General features: G+C 42.2%; 2 protein-coding genes and 1 long non-coding RNA gene across 5 annotated transcripts in view; 2 read left to right on the forward strand and 1 right to left on the reverse strand.

The window, feature by feature from the left end:
• CNOT7 (CCR4-NOT transcription complex subunit 7) overlaps window positions 1–18,063 on the forward strand; it is a 111,775-nt gene that overhangs the window by 82,475 nt on the left and 11,237 nt on the right. The gene's annotated exons all lie outside the window — the stretch shown is intronic.
• The window catches only part of ZDHHC2 (zinc finger DHHC-type palmitoyltransferase 2), a 68,906-nt gene that overhangs the window by 33,595 nt on the left and 17,248 nt on the right, over window positions 1–18,063 (reverse strand). For both annotated transcript variants that reach the window (XM_037897688.2, XM_037897689.2), the window contains exons 2-3: window positions 12,511–12,537; window positions 2,381–2,475 (exon numbers count right to left, since the gene is read on the reverse strand). In XM_037897688.2, coding sequence (XP_037753616.1) covers window positions 2,381–2,475; window positions 12,511–12,537 — 122 coding nt within the window. The remainder of the gene's footprint in view (window positions 1–2,380; window positions 2,476–12,510; window positions 12,538–18,063) is intronic.
• Window positions 800–17,791, forward strand: LOC122465742. 2 transcript variants are annotated; one of them, XR_006290771.1, is made up of 2 exons: window positions 800–3,869; window positions 17,215–17,791. It is a non-coding gene; the product is annotated as an uncharacterized LOC122465742 (long non-coding RNA). The 2 variants fall into 2 exon arrangements; XR_006290772.1 differs by having other exon boundaries at window positions 800–3,834.

Consider the following 18,063-nt stretch of genomic DNA (forward strand, 5'->3'; position numbering starts at 1 on the left):
TTGTGGAGAGTAGGATGGTTAAAATATGATTTACAAAAGGACTCTTAATTGACCTGCAACTATGGAGGTCACATGACGAGCACATCCCTAACATATATACCTACGAGTATTGGATGGTGCTCTCACTACTTCCCCCTGTATAACTTATGTTATCTAATTAGCTTGAGTATTTTATCTGAGTGGTGGTGAGGGGAATATGGGAACCAAAAGTTGTGGGTCTGGGGTAGGAGCAGCACTAGAGCAGTGGACATCTGGAGCTCAGGACGGAGGAGGAGTAACATAGGTCTCTACGTACATTCCAGCCCTGAAGACAATTTTGGCTAGTTAAGCATGGCCAGCTTATTTAGACTTGTGGGGTGAGGGCCAATGGAGGAGGGTGAGTCTGTGTGGAGAACACAGAGGAGGGTGGAGTGTTGTGCAAGGCCCATGAGGGAATAAAAAAGTGTCCAAGGGGGCAGGGAAGCAGAAGGTAGCAGCTGGTTTGGTTGGCTAATAGATATAATTTACTTTCATACACCAAATATCATGAAGGGGATTCCATTCAAAAAATGACAGCTACATTGTTATTCACCTTTTTAAAAACTACCTGAAAGGGGGTTCCAAAGAGGATGCTGCTAGGCTGTTCTCAGTGGTGGCAGATGACAGAACAAGGAGCAATGGTCTCAAGTTGCAGTGGGGGAGGTTTAGGTTGGATATTAGGAAAAACTTTTTCACTAAGAGGGTGGTAAAGCACTGGAATGTGTTACCTAGGGAGGTGGTGGAATCTCCTTCCCTAGAGGTTTTTAAAGTCAGGCTTGACCAAGCCCTGGCTGGGATGATTTAGTTGGGGATTGGTCCTGCTTTGAGCAAGGATGACCTCCTGAGGTCCCTTCCAAACCTGATACTCTATGATTCTATGAAAAAGCTCCATGCCTTTACAAATAATCCTTTGCTCAATGCAGGCCAAAGTACATGTGCCAATTCGGGAGTTTAAAAGTGAACCCTGTGGCGGAAGCAGTGGAGATTAAGAACATTTTCTGAATCTCTGCATGATTTTTTCAAGCTGTTAAGTTTTGATTAACTTGTATATGGAAACTACGTGCACAGTCACGAAATTTTCTGGATGAAAAATTATCCTTCTCTTTTACGTTATACAGAAAATTTTAACCGGTTTGCTTTCTGAGATCAAACAGATGAGGAAGAGGGGAACAAAATAGGTTTCAGAGTAACAGCCCTGTTAGTCTGTATTCGCAAAAAGAAAAGGAGTACTTGTGGCACCTTAGAGACTAACCAATTTATTTGAGCATAATAAAAACTCTTAATGCAACCATGGAGGCATGGTAGTGAGTCCATAGTATGGTAACCGGATAAATTACACAGGAAAATGTATTTCTTTCTTATGTAATGATTAGTTTGAAAAGCAACAGATAACTTTTCTTCAAAATTAGGGCCAAATCCTGCCTGTTTTACTCACACAAGTAGCCCCACTGACTGTAGTGCATAAGAGAAGCATAATTTTGTCTTCTAGTTTTTCTAATTTCAGGTGTGAAAGTTCCATATGCTTCAGAGAATGGTACCTAGAGAGTAAAACTGATTCAAGAGGCAACATGTACTACTCTTGGAGCTGTATTAGGAATGAATTCAGCTTTCTGCTCCTTCTTCCTCATATTCCTCCAGACAAGCGGATCCTTCTTATCCAATCCCTCTGTAGTACTATAACTAGATATTAGAATTTACATTTAACTGATTAGCTGAGTCAACTGTAGCTGGACTTACAGTATGAACGTCTTAGACCTTACCTGAGCAAAGACTAATTGGGATTCTCAGAGTCTGTAGGCAGCTGTTCTACAAGATGACCCACAAGTGAGCCTCTCTCTGGCTGAGCCAGTAGGGGTGTCTGCTTTAGAAATCCCTCTTACCCCTTCGTGCAATGACAGCATGAGGACTTGATTGTTTATGCTCAGAAAACAGTACTTTTTGAATGGTAGGCAAAAGTGATTTTTCAGACTATAACTGACACTAAGACAATAAGACATCTGAACTAACTTAAAACACTCCATCTCAAATACATTTGCAAAAAATTATATATTTATGTGCACTACCCCCCAAAGAATGAACACCTCCCTAACTAAAACATTTGTATTTTATTGTCCTCTGTTAGCACACAAATGTTTGCTACATTTAATTTCTTTCCCATAATGTATCAAACCACCAACATGATGGTAACAATCACTTATCACTACCAGCCAGGGCCACATTAGAACTGGTGACCTCCAGGTATACAAGGTATAAAGTGTAAGTTATCCAGCCCCCCAAATGTCATTTGACCACTTAAAATCACCCGAAAACTGCATATATCAGAAACGAACATAAATGTAATTTGTCCCAAATCTCAACTTACTTCTTTTGAAGGATTCATTGGTAATGTAAAGATTGTTTTCCAGTAAGACCAGACAAACAGCATGAAAAATAGGTGATAGGCAATCAGGCACACAACTAAAATTAAAGAGGGTTATAATTAATATATTATACAGAAGAGAACAGCAACAGCATATTAATTATATATGCAAACTATCAGCATCACTAAGGCTGTAAGAAAATCATGTGCCACAGTTTTGTTGCAGAAACTGCAACTTTTAACACACACAGCAACTTTTTAGAGTTGCTGCAAATGTTAGTGGCATTGTGACCCATGCACCATGTTGCAATGCTACTCAAATTTGGCCAGCAGGTAGGCTAAATCCCAGGGAGTGGCACCGCAACTTGGCACACAGGGTTGCAATGCCAATCATTCAGATTTGGCCCAGCCACCCCTCCATCATGCTTTTTTGACCACCAAGTGGGACACATGGCATTTCTTCTGTCCTGCTGCCCTACTTTGGAAGGTAGGCTGCATGTCTTGAACCACAACTTAAACTATGACTGCAACTTTTGAAAAAAAAAAATCACTACTTTTTTTACAGCCTTAAGCATACAGGTGTACAGGTACCCTAATGAACGCAAATGTATCCATTTAATACAGTGTAATGATATTGGTAGACAAGATGTTGCACTGAAACCTTAGACGAAACACAAATTTACTGTTGTAAAAAATAATATTAAACATTAAACTGAATTAAGGTAGTAAAACCCTAATTAGCAAAAGGAAAAAACACAAAGTACTCCCAGTATTTTCCTGGATGCACTGGGTAAACTTAACTGACCCTTCCCTCCCTTTCAGTATTATGAGCTATATGTGAAATCGTTAGCTGTGCAAGAAAGGGAATATGACAACCTAAACTTTATCCTGCATAGGCGATGAGAATCTTTCAAATACTGTACATGGATACATTTGGATTTGAACATTAGCCTTAATGTGTACTAGTTTTTTGTTCATGGTAGTTTTGCTGTTACACAGTCCAAATACAGGTTTTTAAATGGTCAAAACAGTTTATTCTTTAGATCCATTGTGATGTATTCTTGTAGCTCTTAATAGTACAATCAAGATTTACCGGGCTGTGGTATTTTGTCACATTCTCTATTCTTACAATGAGAACTATGTCAGCAAATCTGTCTTAAGCGGATAGTGAAATTTTATGAACACCACTCACTGTATGTCCAATAATTGCTCAATATTCTTGATCTCTCTCATATTAACATATAGCATAATTCACTACAATGAAGGACAAGGCCAAACTCCAGTGCCCACTCCAAGTAGCCTGACCAGACATCAAGAAGATGTGCAGGGAAGAAGAATCCATCTCATTCCTCCAGGCTGCAGCATGCTGTACAGCTGCTACACGCGGCACTTACACACCCCCTATATGGTGAATTGGAGAGAGGATCTGCACAGAATACTCTGCCCCTGCAGTGCAAGTGGGTTCTACACCACACAAAATGTCTGCACACATGTAAGCCCCCCTCCCCCTTTGTGAGAGTGACAATAACTGTCACCTACGCTCCCAAATTTATTGGGCAAGGTGATTGTGGCTTCTGTTGAAGGATCTCTCACCCCCACATCCACGTGTCCCCTGCCTGGCAATTATTTCTTCCCCTTCCAACCCCAGTCATCAGTTCTGCCCCTCCACAAGCCTCATTTCTGCTCCCACCAAGGAGGGGTGGGGGCGGGGGTGGGGAGGCTGCAGCAGAATCCCCTCTCTTACAGCAGGCTTGGGTGGGGGGCAGATCCAGCAGCTCTTCACCCCCTCTGGCTCCTCCCAGGCCAGATGCTACTGGGCCCTTTAGCTCCCTCCTCCCCTCCTGTGAAAACAGCTTCGGGTTGCAAGGGAGAGGGGGACACAGAACCCTGTATCAGCTCTGATTGGTTGTTCTGCCCCAGGAGGTAGTCAAGTGGGGCAAACAGCCAATCAGAGGGCTCAATTCACTAGTGGTCCGGAGCGCCTCTCATCATTGTAAGACTGGCACCCGCCCCCGTCAAAATCATGCCACTTGTGAAAAAGTTGAGGGAGTTGGCAACACTTGCCAAATAGTACACCAGATTACTCAGTGCTAATGACTTTTCCATAATGTACACGTGCAAGAGGGCAGAGTAAAAGTTCTAGCAGCAAGTTCAGCTCTGAATTTCCCCACTTCCATGAGTTCAAAATATCAAAAGTAACAGAGGAGTAACGTAGCTGGCACTGAATTTTTGTTAATTTAAAGTTAAAGACAAGCAGAAATGCTTTAAAAATTTATTCTTGGCTCACATGCCAGTCATAAATTAACTTATTTGTAAAAACAAAAACCTGAATCAAACCATACTGTAAGGTACTTTGCTAAACAGGACAAATTGGTCTCTGAATGGCTTAGGCAAACAGTAAGTCTGTTCTTCAGATCAGTCAGAATATCACAGGTCAATAGCAAGCAAATATCACTTTATTACATCAACACTGGTCACTTTATTTGATAGATTTAATCATTTGTCAGAACAATTTGTATTTACTCTATAATACATATTACCTCAAGAGCAATATCTGCTATTTTGAAAATAAGCAGTATGATGATGGTACAAAACATGAGTGAGAGAAAGCAAATATTGATTATATGACTTTCTCTGCACCATATCCTTTTGCTAATTTGTGAGTGTTATTCCCTGTACATTTTACCTCTAATACAATACTGGGAAAGATATCTCAATTTCATCTCCATTTTTAAGTAGGAGGAAGGAACCACTATCTAGCGAAAGTTTTATTCCATTGACATACCCGATTCAATGCCTTGAGGTATCCAGTGTTTCTCCCTTACTTGCAGTTTAGTGTGTCTGCAGAATTGCTAAACTCTTCAGGCTTTCCCGGCTTTCCAATTTCTGGGAATTAGGTCTGGGATCAGAAAGGTCCCTGGAAATCTATGAAGTCTGACTGGGGAGCTAGGGTGGCCAGGGAAAGCCTAAAGAGTTTAGCAACTCTGCAGACACACTAAACTGCAAGTAAGGGAGAAAGACTGGATTGCTTAGGAGTTCTCTGGGGACTACAGGAGTTGAAACTGAGCTTCCTATGTTGGGCTCCGATAAGGTGATGCTGACAACTGCCACCTCTCCACTACTGACGGATATGGACACGGTAGCAGACAATACCCTAGTCCTGTGAAGACTGACAAAGTAATTTGGTAATGGCATTTCATGGACAGATGCCATGGATTCCACAGTATTACATCATTTTCTTTAGCCCCACAAATTTCTTCTCCCTCCATTTGCTGGAATCAAAGGTGTATCATGCCCATGACGGAAGATTCTATCACATACCTCCCTAAGTGAGTGAAGACAGAGTTCTGCCACCTTCTCCTTGCATCTATAGGTGAAAGAGAACTCTTACTTATACGCAGGACAAGAGGGTGTAAAGATTCTGTACCACCAGCCTTCCCCATACAGGGGGTGGCAGTGCTGCTGAAAAGCCTGCTACTGTGCAGGAAACTTTACACACCACCACATTTAACCTGCAGATGAGCGTGCTGAAGAGTTTACCCCAGAGAACTACATCAACATCCATGTCCAGCTGCCTTTGAGCAGATTCCAATGAGTCAGCATTGTTCTGGTGAAGGCAGTCTTGTGTCCAGAGTCATGGCAGTGAAGGGCAGCTGCACTTTCTTCCCTCACCAATGTGGCATGGGGATACCTGTGGGCTCATTTCCTGGAGTCTTCTCAACAGCCACAGATGCTTTCAAAAGACATTCCCAGCCTTTCCTCCAAACTTTTTTTTCCCAGAGAGGAATGAGGAATAACAAAATTGGCTCAGGTGGTAAAGAAGAACGAACAGATTCTCCTGGAATGGAACAGCTAGTGCTAATGAAGCCAAGAGCAGAAAATTGAGGGGAGTGTATAAGAAATGAAGAATCTGCCGGGGCCAGTCTCTTTTAGTACGTAAAAGTATCAGATATGGCTAAAAGCATCATTAACAAGAATTTTAAAGATATGATTAATACTCTTTTTTTTTTTTTTTTTTTTTAGTACCATATAAGAAAATAGTTTCTGAATTACCTCAAATTTGAACAAAAATGGTTCTTTGGCCACAGACTATTTATGCAAAATTTGAAGAGGAAATTACCATTTTGAGGATTTTACAGGAGGGAGCAAGGCTAAAAGAGGGCTTATATTATAAATCTAGTGTTAGCCTTTGTGAAGAAGCTACCACCTCTCCATACAAAAGATTCTTAAAAGCCTGGCACTGCTCAACACAAACATGTAAATTCTCTTGTCAAAATGAAAAACTCTTTTGCTCTTTCAAAAGCAAGTGCTATCTTTTTAGAAAATGTCACATAATCCGTTATACAAACTCGTAATGGAAACAACATGAATAGAATACTCACAATTCATTCATACTTTTTCAAGCAATCACTGATAATCAAAGAAAAAGCGACCTGACCATCTTCGTTGCTTTGTGTCAGGAGAAAAAGGGGGAAGGCCAGGATTAAGTCAAGCCTTAGCTAATGTGAACAGAGCAGATAATGGTAGAAGCATTAGGCAAGCACTGTTGATCAAAAAAACCACAAATCCTAGTTCACGAAGGCTACATAATCCCTCCACAGTGACGTGACATGACAGAGAGTGATGGGTTATGACAATTAAACAGGGCTTAACTGCAGCATATAATAAAGAACTATATGGTACTGCAGACCACTGACAGAGAAATTCACAATTAAAGTAATTAACAAGGGCTATTCAAATTGCTGTCCTTCATGGCACTGACACAGCACAAAATATTGCAGTGCACTTCATACCCAGTAGAAATTATTGTACTGAAAATGGGAAACATTCATTACACTATAGAACACACTTGGAAAAGGGGAAAATCATATTGCAGGGATGATTTTGAAAAACAGCATACCCATTAATTGACAACACAATATGCAATTCAGCATATTGTTTATTTTCCATTATGATTTACAACAATACGATGACAGCACCACACACATTCGTGGTACAAAATGACTATAAATCAGAGAACTTTCCTGGTGCAATATAAATATCAAATAAACTGTAATTATAATTATATTCAAAAATACGTTAAAAGAACATTAAGGTTGCAAAGCGAAGCACTCAGAAGTTAGGAGCCGCCAGAATTAAGGTTGCCTGCATATCCTTCTACGTATGCAGTATGATACGTTCTTTAATTATGTGATCACATGCTGTTTTTTCTCCAAAGGACCCCTGCCTCACTCAGTACCCAGAACAAACAGAGTTTACTCAATGAGTAGCTATTCAATGTTTTGTATTATCCTCATTTTACAATGTGTGGTCCTAGGATTTATTTACTGCGTACTAATCAAACCCTGTTCAGAATACAAAATCAATACCTTCATCATTGGCTTTTCTATGGCACTCATCACTATAGAATCCACGTGCTTCACAAAACACTAATTAATTGTCTATCACTGTGAGGTGAGGTGGGGGGGGGGGCTATTACCTCATTTTATAGAGCTTGATCTGAGACACAGAGGGATTAAGTCAAAAGTTTCCATTAATTTTGGCTGCCCAATTTCAGATGACAAGGACCTATTTTTTTTCCAGAGTACCTAGCCTTATATAGCACTTTTTATGTTCAAAGCACAGCTCCCATTGTCTGCATTTGCAACTGTGAGTGCTCAGTTCTTCTGCCAATCAGACCCCAGAGCATCAAGTTGGGCACCCAGAAAATGAGGCAAACACACCTAGTGACCACCTGTGGAAAGTTTGGTTTAAGTGACTTGCCCAACATCTCTGTTGCAGAGGCTGGGACAGAATCCCATTTTCCAGGGCAGCATTCAACTGTATAACCATGAGACTACTTTCTCTTCCTGTAATCTCGACTCATTCTCCACACACCTTCCAACTTCTGCAACAAATGAACCAGGGGTCCTACAGAGAACAGCCTCTTTTACTACACAACCCTGTTTGATCCCGATAGGTCCATCCTGTGCACTGAATGAGGCAGAAGTTCTATGGGAAAAAAAAGTCTTATTTACATGATCTCATACTATCATAAGGCATACACACAAGGGGGCCAAATTTAGATTTCACAGGCAAACATAGTTCTGCAGTTCCGAACTTTTCAGTGCTTGACTTTGCAACCTTAACTTTCCTTTAATGTAGTGGTTTTGTGTCTCATTTCTTATGTAATTAAAAAGGCAAAGTGAAAACAAATTCCATCACTTGGCATCATATTGATACTGACATAGGTCATCAGTTGGAATGTTTAGACCAGGGATGGGCAAACCTTTTGGCCTGAGGGCCACATCTGGGTATGGAAATTGTATGGTGGGCCATGAATGCTCAAAAAATTGGGGCTGGGGTACAGGAGAGGGTGAGGGCTCTTGCTGGGGATGCAGGCTCTGGGGTGGGGCTGGGGATGAGGGGTTTGGGGTGCAGGAGGATGCTCCGGACTGGGACTGAGGGGTTCAGAGGGTGGGAGGGGGATCAGGGCTGGGGCAGGGGTTTGGGGTACAGGAGAGGGTCAGGGGTGTAGGCTCCGAGCAGTGCTTACCTCAAGCAGCTCCCGGAAGCAGCAGCATGTCCCTCCTCCGGCTCCTATGCAGAGGCGCAGCCAGGTGGCTCTGCATGCTGTCCCGTCCACAGGCACCACCCCTGCAGCTCCCATTGGCTGCAGTTCCTGGCCAATGGGAGCTGCGGGGGTGGCGCCTGCGGATGGGGCAGCGCGCGGAGCCCCTGGGCTGCCCCTAAACGTAGGAGCCGGAGAGGGGGCATGCCACTGCTTCTGGGAGCCAACAAGGACAAGTGCAGAGTCCTGCACTTAGGACGGAAGAATCCCATGCACCGCTACAGACTAGGGACCGAATGGCTCGGCAGCAGTTCTGCAGAAAAGGACCTAGGGGTTACAGTGGACGAGAAGCTGGATATGAGTCAATAGTGTGCCCTTGTTGCCAAGAAGGCCAATGGCATTTTGGGATGTACGGGTAGGGGCACTGCCAGCAGATCGAGGGACGTGATCATTCCCCTCTATTCGACATTGGTGAGGCCTCATCTGGAGTACTGTGTCCAGTTTTGGACCCCACACTACAAGAAGGATGTGGAAAAATTGGAAAACATCCAGCGGAGGGCAACAAAAATGATTAGGGGACTGGAACACATGACTTATGAGGAGAGGCTGAGGGAACTGGGATTGTTTAGTCTGCAGAAGAGAAGAATGAGGGGAGATTTGATAGCTGCTTTCAACTACCTGAAAGGGGGTTCCAAAGAGGATGGATCTAGACTTTTCTCAGTGGTAGCTGATGACAGAACAAGGAGTAATGGTCTCAAGTTGCAGTGGGGGAGGTTTAGGTTGGATATTAGGAAAAACTTTTTCACTAGGAGGGTGGTGAAAAACTGGAATGCGTTACCTAGGGAGGTGGTGGAATCTCCCTCCTTAGAAGTTTTTAAGGTCAGGCTTGACAAAGCCCTGGCTGGGATGATTTAGTTGGGGATTGGCCCTGCTTTGAGCAGGGGGTTGGACTAGATGACCTCCTGAGGTCCCTTCCAACACTGATATTCTATGATTCAAGGGTTCTCAACCTTTTTCTGAGGCCCCCCCAACATGCTATAAAAACCTCCATGGCCCACTTGTGCCCAAGAACTGGTTTTCTGCATATAAAAAGCCAGGGCTGTCATTAAGGGGTAGCAAGCAGGGCAATTGCCTGGGGTCCCATGCCACAGGGACCCCCACGAAGCTACATTGCTCAGGTTTCAGCTGCAGCCCTAGGGGTTCCAGTCCCATGCGGTGGGGTTTCGGCTTTCTGCCCTAGGCCCAGCGAGTCTAATGCTGGCCCTGCTTGGCGGCCCCGGACCCCTGGTTGAGAACCACTGTTCTAGTGCTCACAGACTCTTCTGCCCGTTCCCTGTAAGCCTGGCCCCTTCTGCCTTTATTCCCTCCCCCAGTCTCATCTTTTCCTCCCCAGCACCTCATCTGAGTCTCCCCTCCCACAGGGCTTCTCATCTCAGTTCCAGTCTCCTCGCCCATTCGATCCTAAGTCTCCTTCTCTGCTCTCAACTTCCAAGTCCCTGAGATTTTTTTTTTCAAAGGTCTATAACTTAGCCAAATTTGCAGTTTTTCTAGGCACATCCCTGACACAAAAGCAATCCACCTGCCAAATTCTGAGCCTTGCTCCGGAGGCACTAGAGTTTCTCAATGAAATAGTAGTAAGATTTTTTTAAAACCAAAAATATGGGCAAACCGACGTATTTTTCTCTAATCTCATTCTCAGAAATGGCTGAACTATTTTTTGCTGAAATTCTGCATAAACATTCAGCCTGAGGCAGACAGTCAGCACAGGAAATTTCATCCTGAGTGGTTAAAGCTTGCCCAAGTTATAAGCAACTGAAAACTGGGAAATGCAGGCAGGACTACCAGTGCCGCCTATTATAAAAATGGGAATTTTGAGTGCCATCTAGTGCACTACAAGGGAATTACTGCAGAACTACCATCTGGTCTCTGCATGCAAAGACAGGAAAATCCACTGGCATTATTGTTTCAAAATTCTCAGATCAGGTGTGGGAAACTACAGATATGTTTTAAGTTTACACATGTCAAATAGATCATTAATGGAAATCATGAACTGCACAAAATTTGATTATTTTGAATTTCTTAACTTGACAAAACTCACTGCTTCACTGAGAACCGCATATGTGCCAACACAAAAACTACTGGAGTTACACAAGCACAAGAAAAAGCTGAACCATTTCTTTTAAATGGGTGGAGAGGTGGGGGGAAGGGAGAGACTTGCATCCCTGAACTACCCCGTACATTTTCCTAGATGCTACTTCAATAAACTTGAAAGTAATATAGCCTAGAGGGAGCAATTCTAGTGACGACTGAGAAGGCACTTTCATTCCAATCCTCTATTTTCAGGGGTTTATAATTCTGAAAAAATCCTTCTAGCTGAAATTATTCATGCTTCTGAGTCTTTTTCTGAAAAGTCTGAAGAAAGTATGTTCAGCTGTTTATTTTGTGTGTATGGGGGGGGGGAGGGGGATCCTCTGGAAATTTCTAGATCTAATCCAGACTAGGCAAGTACTAAGCAAACAACATTGCCATTACAGCTGGTTGACATTTTTCAAATAAATTTTCCTGTCAGACATGCGGTTTCACTGAAATCAACATTTTCTGCAGGAAAATGTTGATTTTGACACAAGTTTTCAATTTTCCACTTAGAAGAATTGTTTGGAATGGATGTTCAGAAACCTTTTTTAATTTCACACATGTTAATTTGAAATGACAAAATTTGTTTCAACAATCTGACTTTAGTTTTTGATAAAAATGTTGTAATTTCCAATCTGAAGCTTTTTGGATTTTTGTTTTGTAAATATTGCCATTATTTTGAGTTTGTTCTGCTTCACAATGGAATGCAATTTCAAAATGTCAACATTTCCCATTAGAGGTACTTGGAAAATGTAGGTTTCCTCTCTTTACCGTGCAATGGCTATTTGGAGCTCAATGTGAAGGAAGTTTGATTATCAAAGTCCTGACTGAATAGATGTTCACATAATAGAAACCACATCACACCAGATCTCTCTGCTGGCTGTCTCTACAGACACATCAAATATTAAATAGGTGTAGAGAATTAATTAACCTCATCCAACAGAAGTAGATTTTTTTCTAGTCAAGTGAGTAGTGGAAAAGCTTTCACTACTACTGCCTGTCCCCAGAGGCACCTTTTATTTCCACTAAAATTCACATATTTTAAAGTACTTTTTTTCAAAGGGGCCTCCTTAAAACAGAACAGTACAGATAAGGAAGGAAAACAGAACTCTTCTATTCTACAGACCTAGTACTTAGAAGAAGTCTAAGCAAAATTAAAAATAACTTTTTAAACACTACAAACTTGAGAAAACTAAAAATCACTGAAATCTCCTTATTTTTTAAAACCTTACTTCTTACAGATAAATCAATGGTCGTAAAAACAATAGATTAGCTGTTTGTAAGTGAGATTCATAGATCCAGTTTAATGTGATATACATGATTTTGCAATAAATTTGAGGTACAGGTCTGATTATTTTTAAATGATCAGAAGGCCTGCTTATTTTTCTTTTGTGTTGCTCAGCTTCATTAAATGACAGTATTGTTTAAGATATATATAGATATAGCTTACCTTTTTCTCCAATATTTGCCATGGATACTGCAAAAAAAAAAAAAGAAAAGAAAAAAGGAATAAAATAAAAAACATGATTTGCTATCATTTGAAAATAGATAAAGTCCTAAATCAAATATTTCAAACATTAGTTTCCCAACATTCCTTTGATAATAAACAAACATCAAAACTTCAAGTTTAGACATCCTGTATTTTTACACTGAATCATGCTTTTATTAAAATGTCTTTATGGTGTTGATTTTTTGTGATGATTAAATAAATTATCAATGCCACGCCAGAGCTAAGCAGTGGTGCTGGAACAATGTTTATAGTGGGGGCGCTGAGAGCCGCTGAACCAAACTGTAAACTCTGTACGTAATGGAAACCACTTGAAGCCAGGGGGTGCAGCAGCCCCCCCAGCACTCCTAGTTCCAGCACCTATGGAGCTGAGATTAGAACTTGGATGTTTTTGGCAGACACTCCGTTTCACTAGACCATACTGCCTCTCCCATTAGGCAGAATTTCACATAAAACTGCCAACATTCCAGCACCAAGGCCTTAATCAGTAATCCATAAAATTACGAAGACAACCTTCCGAGAGAACAAGTGACCTAACAAGAAGCAAATTGTTTTTATTCGGAGCATTATACAACAAAACAGAAACTCATTACCGTCACTTGAAAAGGATGGTGTTCTTTTAAAAGCAGTCACTAGCTTCTTGATAGGAGTACTTGTGGCACCTTAGAGACTAACAAATTTATTAGCTTTAATAAATTTGTTAGTCTCTAAGGTGCCACAAGTACTCCTGTTCTTTTTGCGGATACAGACTAACACGGCTGCTACTCTGAAACCTAGCTTCTTGATGTGCAGCTGGAGTGTAATACAGAGCAGATATCACAAAAAAGAATAAAGCCATTCCAGCAACTCCTCTAAAGGTGAAATGTAAAGCAAGACACATTTATGCCATTTACTGCTCGCTTATGATATATTAAAATGGGCTCTACTTGTTCATTTATTTTTTATTCCCTCCTCCCCATTCCAGCTTGCCTTGTTTGTTTTATCATTGGGAATATCAAGTACTGACTTCCCTTTTTTTTGATGAGGGCTTTTGCAAGATTTTGGAGGACCAGAAGGATGACACTGCTAAAGACTGCAATCAGAAATGAAACTACCACCCAGGTTAGCTTACAAGGAAAATTTCATGCACAAAGGCCATCTTTACAATGGACTTCTGTTCTTCAAATTTCCCTGCTGTTACTACCACTACTGAAAACAATGAACTCAGCACAGATGGTCACGAGCATTTTAATCACTGCACAGAACTGACCAGTTCAGAGCAGGTTTACATAAGGCGGTTAAGATATTGGTGCCCTGTCTACACTCGAATGTTACTACCATGAGTGGAGCTCCCTTCCTTTCTAAGGGCTATCTGCTTCAATGGAATCACCTACTGTAGTACCAGATTGACTTACAAACTCAAAGAAAAAGGCGTAAACAGAGTCCTGCTCAACCTGATACAGAGTAGCAGCAAATTCCATGGCCTTCCACTCAATGCTCCTCCCTTGGTTCATGCAAGACACAGACGATACCTAGCCAAAGTATTCCTGTCAATCATAGTTATTGTTTCACACCACAGAGGGAGAGGCAGTTACTCTGGTAGTTGATACAATAAGGATTCTGAAGAGGAGCACCAGCATCTTGAATTGGACTCTCAATTTAACTGGCAGCCAATGTTAAGTGCAGTGTAGCAGTATGATGTGCTCTCACTGGTGGGCATAATTCACATGTGGAATGCTACGAGCAGCAGCAGTTGCACCTTTTGTTCACCTTCAGGATCAGCCTCCTGTGAAAACTATTGCAATATAGTCTCACCTTAAGGTGATAAAAGCACGGATCACCATGGCTAATCACATCCTCAGTAGAAAGGGTACATTCTCATCAAGTGAAGATGAAAACATTACTGACTACTTGGAAACCCACAGAAGAGTTGAAAAGGACAATAAAATAATGTGGCAACTGAAGAATATATGCAACTTATCAAATATCCACAGCCAATCCATCCATTTCTCAGAATGATGTTCTCTTCCAACCATCACCATCTCTATCTTGTCTATTCTGAACCTTAGCCTGCCGTTTTTCCTCCACATCCCTATTTTAACCAAACATCAGAACGGCAGGGAGACCACAATGCCAGTCCTAGGTAAGAGGACAGCTAGGTCTCATCAGCACATTGGTGGCACAGCAATAGGTTCTCAACCTCCTTTACAAGTTAAGCGAGAGGGACTGGAAGATTGAGCTACGTAGGACTCCAAAAAGGTAAGCGTCCTTAGTGAAGAGGAGCAACTGCTATCACCACTCAGATCTTTCCCAGAGGAATGCTCAAAGCTACCATAAACACTTCACAGAAGTAGGCAGAAAGCACTTCATGATTCACAGTATCACAGCTACACAGTTCTGTAGAAGATTTGGACGGAAAATGGTTTTCAAAAAAATTTTCATCTTGAACCAGGACAAAAAGTCAAACCTGAAGTTTTTCACAAGGGACTTCCAGAAAATTCCATTTTGGGAGAAGCTGGAAAGCTCTTGTGAATTTCACTTTCTACCTGTAAAATTGACAAAAGCCTTCCATCCAGCTAGTAGGGAGGCAGTGTCAGGGCACTCAGCCTCAGCAGCCCTACTGGAAGGTTTTTTTCAATTTCACTTTCTGGCTGCAGGTAGACAATGACATTGGCAAAAGCCTTCCAGGCAGGCTGCCCTCATTTAAGTTTTCCTAACAGAAAAATAAAATTACTTAACAAAATTGGAGTTTTCCCATGGAAAATTTTGGTTTTGCAAACAAAGCCATTTTCCAGTGGGAAATCATTCCCAACCAGCTGTGTTCGGTAACTACTTAGGCATTATATATTGTTGTAAGACTCCACTTGTGGTTATTTATCACACTTCCTTTTAGATGATCTGTTTAAGATCAAAGTTTCCAGAAGCTATTTACTAACTGCTACTGTCTAGACTCTAGAGGAAACTACTCTTTCATTTCAAAGGGCTTATCTAGACAAAAAAGTTTCACCAGTTTAAACTTGTTGTGATTTTAAACCTATTTAGCTAAACCAGTGCAAAAGACTGTGTGGGCATTCTTATTTTGGTTTAAATAAGGCTTATTTCAGTTTATTTTAAGTCAGTTAAGAATTAGAGCTGGTCTACAAAAGCCACCTTGCTTTGACCTAGTTGTGCATGAGACTACACTTAAATTTCTCTCCTACCGACGTTAAGTGCTCTGTTACAGTGACGCAGTAACATCACCTCCTGAGCAGAGTTCAGCCATGGTCAATGTACTGAGGTTGACACAGCGTGAGTGTAGACATTATTACTTATGTTGAGTCTAACAGCCCTCCAGCAGCTGTCCCAAAATGCTCAACAGTGACCAGTCTGCCGAGAGGTCATGGAGACCAGAAGGCCCCTCTCCCCTTTAAGGCCCTACTAATTTTTGAAATGCCAATTCCTGATTGTCCAGATTGGCAAACACAACATGCAGCTCTCCCTTGTTGTGTGTAACTGCCCAGCTGATCATGCCAGCTACATACTCCAGATGCACTCTGGCTTGGAGATATTGGATCTCCTGGGCCTGTGGGAAGAAGAGGCTGAGCAGGCACAGCTATGAACTAGCCATAGAAACATGGTCATCTACGACCAAATAGCATGGGGGATGGAGGAGAAGAAACTGCAGCAAGCATATCAGAAGGCCAAGGAGGTGAACAGTCATTCCAGTGCTGAGTCGCAGACCTGGTGCTTTTACAAAGAGCCACATGCCATATTTAGCCAAGACCGTCCGACCCCGCAGACCACCCTGGATACCTCTGATGGGGAACATGTGACCAGGGGTCCAGCTATGCTGCAAGCCAGGACCTTTTCGAAACTCCACTGCAGTCCAGTCAGTCCCAGCAGTTGAGCACAAGTAAGCCTGATGCAGGGGCAGGAACCTCAGGTTAAGTCAGTAACTGTATTTCCCATTACAATGATGTAGTGATGGCGCTCCCAACTTCAAAGGACACAGCTATCCACTCTTCAGTAATATACTCGTACTAGCAGAGGTAGCAATACAACAAAGAGAGGCAGCATTATCTTATTTTTCATTCCCCATAGTTAGGCCAGGGGGCCCAGGTGGAGCAGTTTGTTTATGTATCCAGGGTCATCCCTTGAATCCTCCTGAAAGATCTCGATGGAGCTCTCATGGAGGTACTCTGCAATCTTCTGCTGAAGGTTTCTACATATGGCAGCCTCTTCCTCTGCAGTAGGACACTTTCCCTACACCAGTCAGCAATAACTTCAGTAGGCGACACTGCAATACACAGTCTAGAAGCATACAGGCCCGGGTGGGCGCTCTGGGACAGCAGCTGTACTTTCCATGCTTTTGTTGCACACACGAGTGAGAGATCAGCTAAAATCACTACCATCTGTGGACAGTGGTGCCAATTTACAGTGCCACTGCCCTATACTTATAATTCCATGCAACTGAGCAATTCCCTCCTCGTTTCCCTCTCCCCGGCAAGCCATACTCACCAGGGCTGGTACTGTGAGTGGTGCCATACGCAAGCACTCCCAAGTAGAAGTGTCAACAGACATGTCTTGTTTAAAACTTTAGAGGAGCAAGGGAAGGGAGTTCTGAATCTTAACTCTTGCTCTCTGTTGTGACTATATTGACAATGGTACTTCTGTGTGATTTATCTGCAGCTGCTGCCATGGCACCCTTGAGGAGTTCCCCCTCCACACCCACACAACACCTGAGCCAGACAAGGAGGAGAAAGAAGAGGACTTGGGATCAAATGTTCAATGAGATCCTGCAAGCCAGTGCTGCATCCGACCTTGAGCAAAAGGCATAGAGGGTGAACACTGCAGATGGCCTGGAGAAGGAAAGAGCAGACTGGAGAAAGGCTCTGGAGTCCAAGCAGAAAAAGAAGAGGGAGATGCACCAGGACATAATGGGCTTCTCCAGCAGCAAACACAGACTCTTATGGACCTACAGATTTAACAATCACAGGCTCTCCTGTCTTTGCAGTCCATGGACATCTCCATTACAGCACCTCCCTACACCTGCCTTTCAACATTTTATGTGGCATCAGGGGCCTCATCCCTACCCCTATTACTCCACTCCGGGGGACATTAAGACAACCACAGCCTCACAGACACTGACCTGTGAAAGCCACAGTTGCTGAATGCGTAGGTAAAATGGACATGAATGTTCTTTCCCCTTCATAAATTCTGCTCCATTAATTTATTAAGTTTTTAATATATTTGCTTTTAAATTACACAGATTTTTCTTTGCACTGGTTTTGTTACTGATTACAATTCGACTATTTGGAAATAATTCATCTCTATTAGTTCACAACATATGCTGCAGAGTGCCTAGCAGTTCTGAAGGCACCCACTTATTTGTTACTGTTCAGCGTGACAACTCACAGGATCAATAATAAACGGTAATAATCATAAATGTACAGCAAGCATTGCAAAATTAATAGGTGCATTGACAGTGTTATATTCATACATCTATATCAAGTACCCCAAAATTCCAAACAAGTCCCA

Source organism: Chelonia mydas, chromosome 4 (genome assembly GCF_015237465.2).
Source record: "Chelonia mydas isolate rCheMyd1 chromosome 4, rCheMyd1.pri.v2, whole genome shotgun sequence".
Taxonomy (NCBI): Eukaryota; Metazoa; Chordata; order Testudines; family Cheloniidae; genus Chelonia; species Chelonia mydas.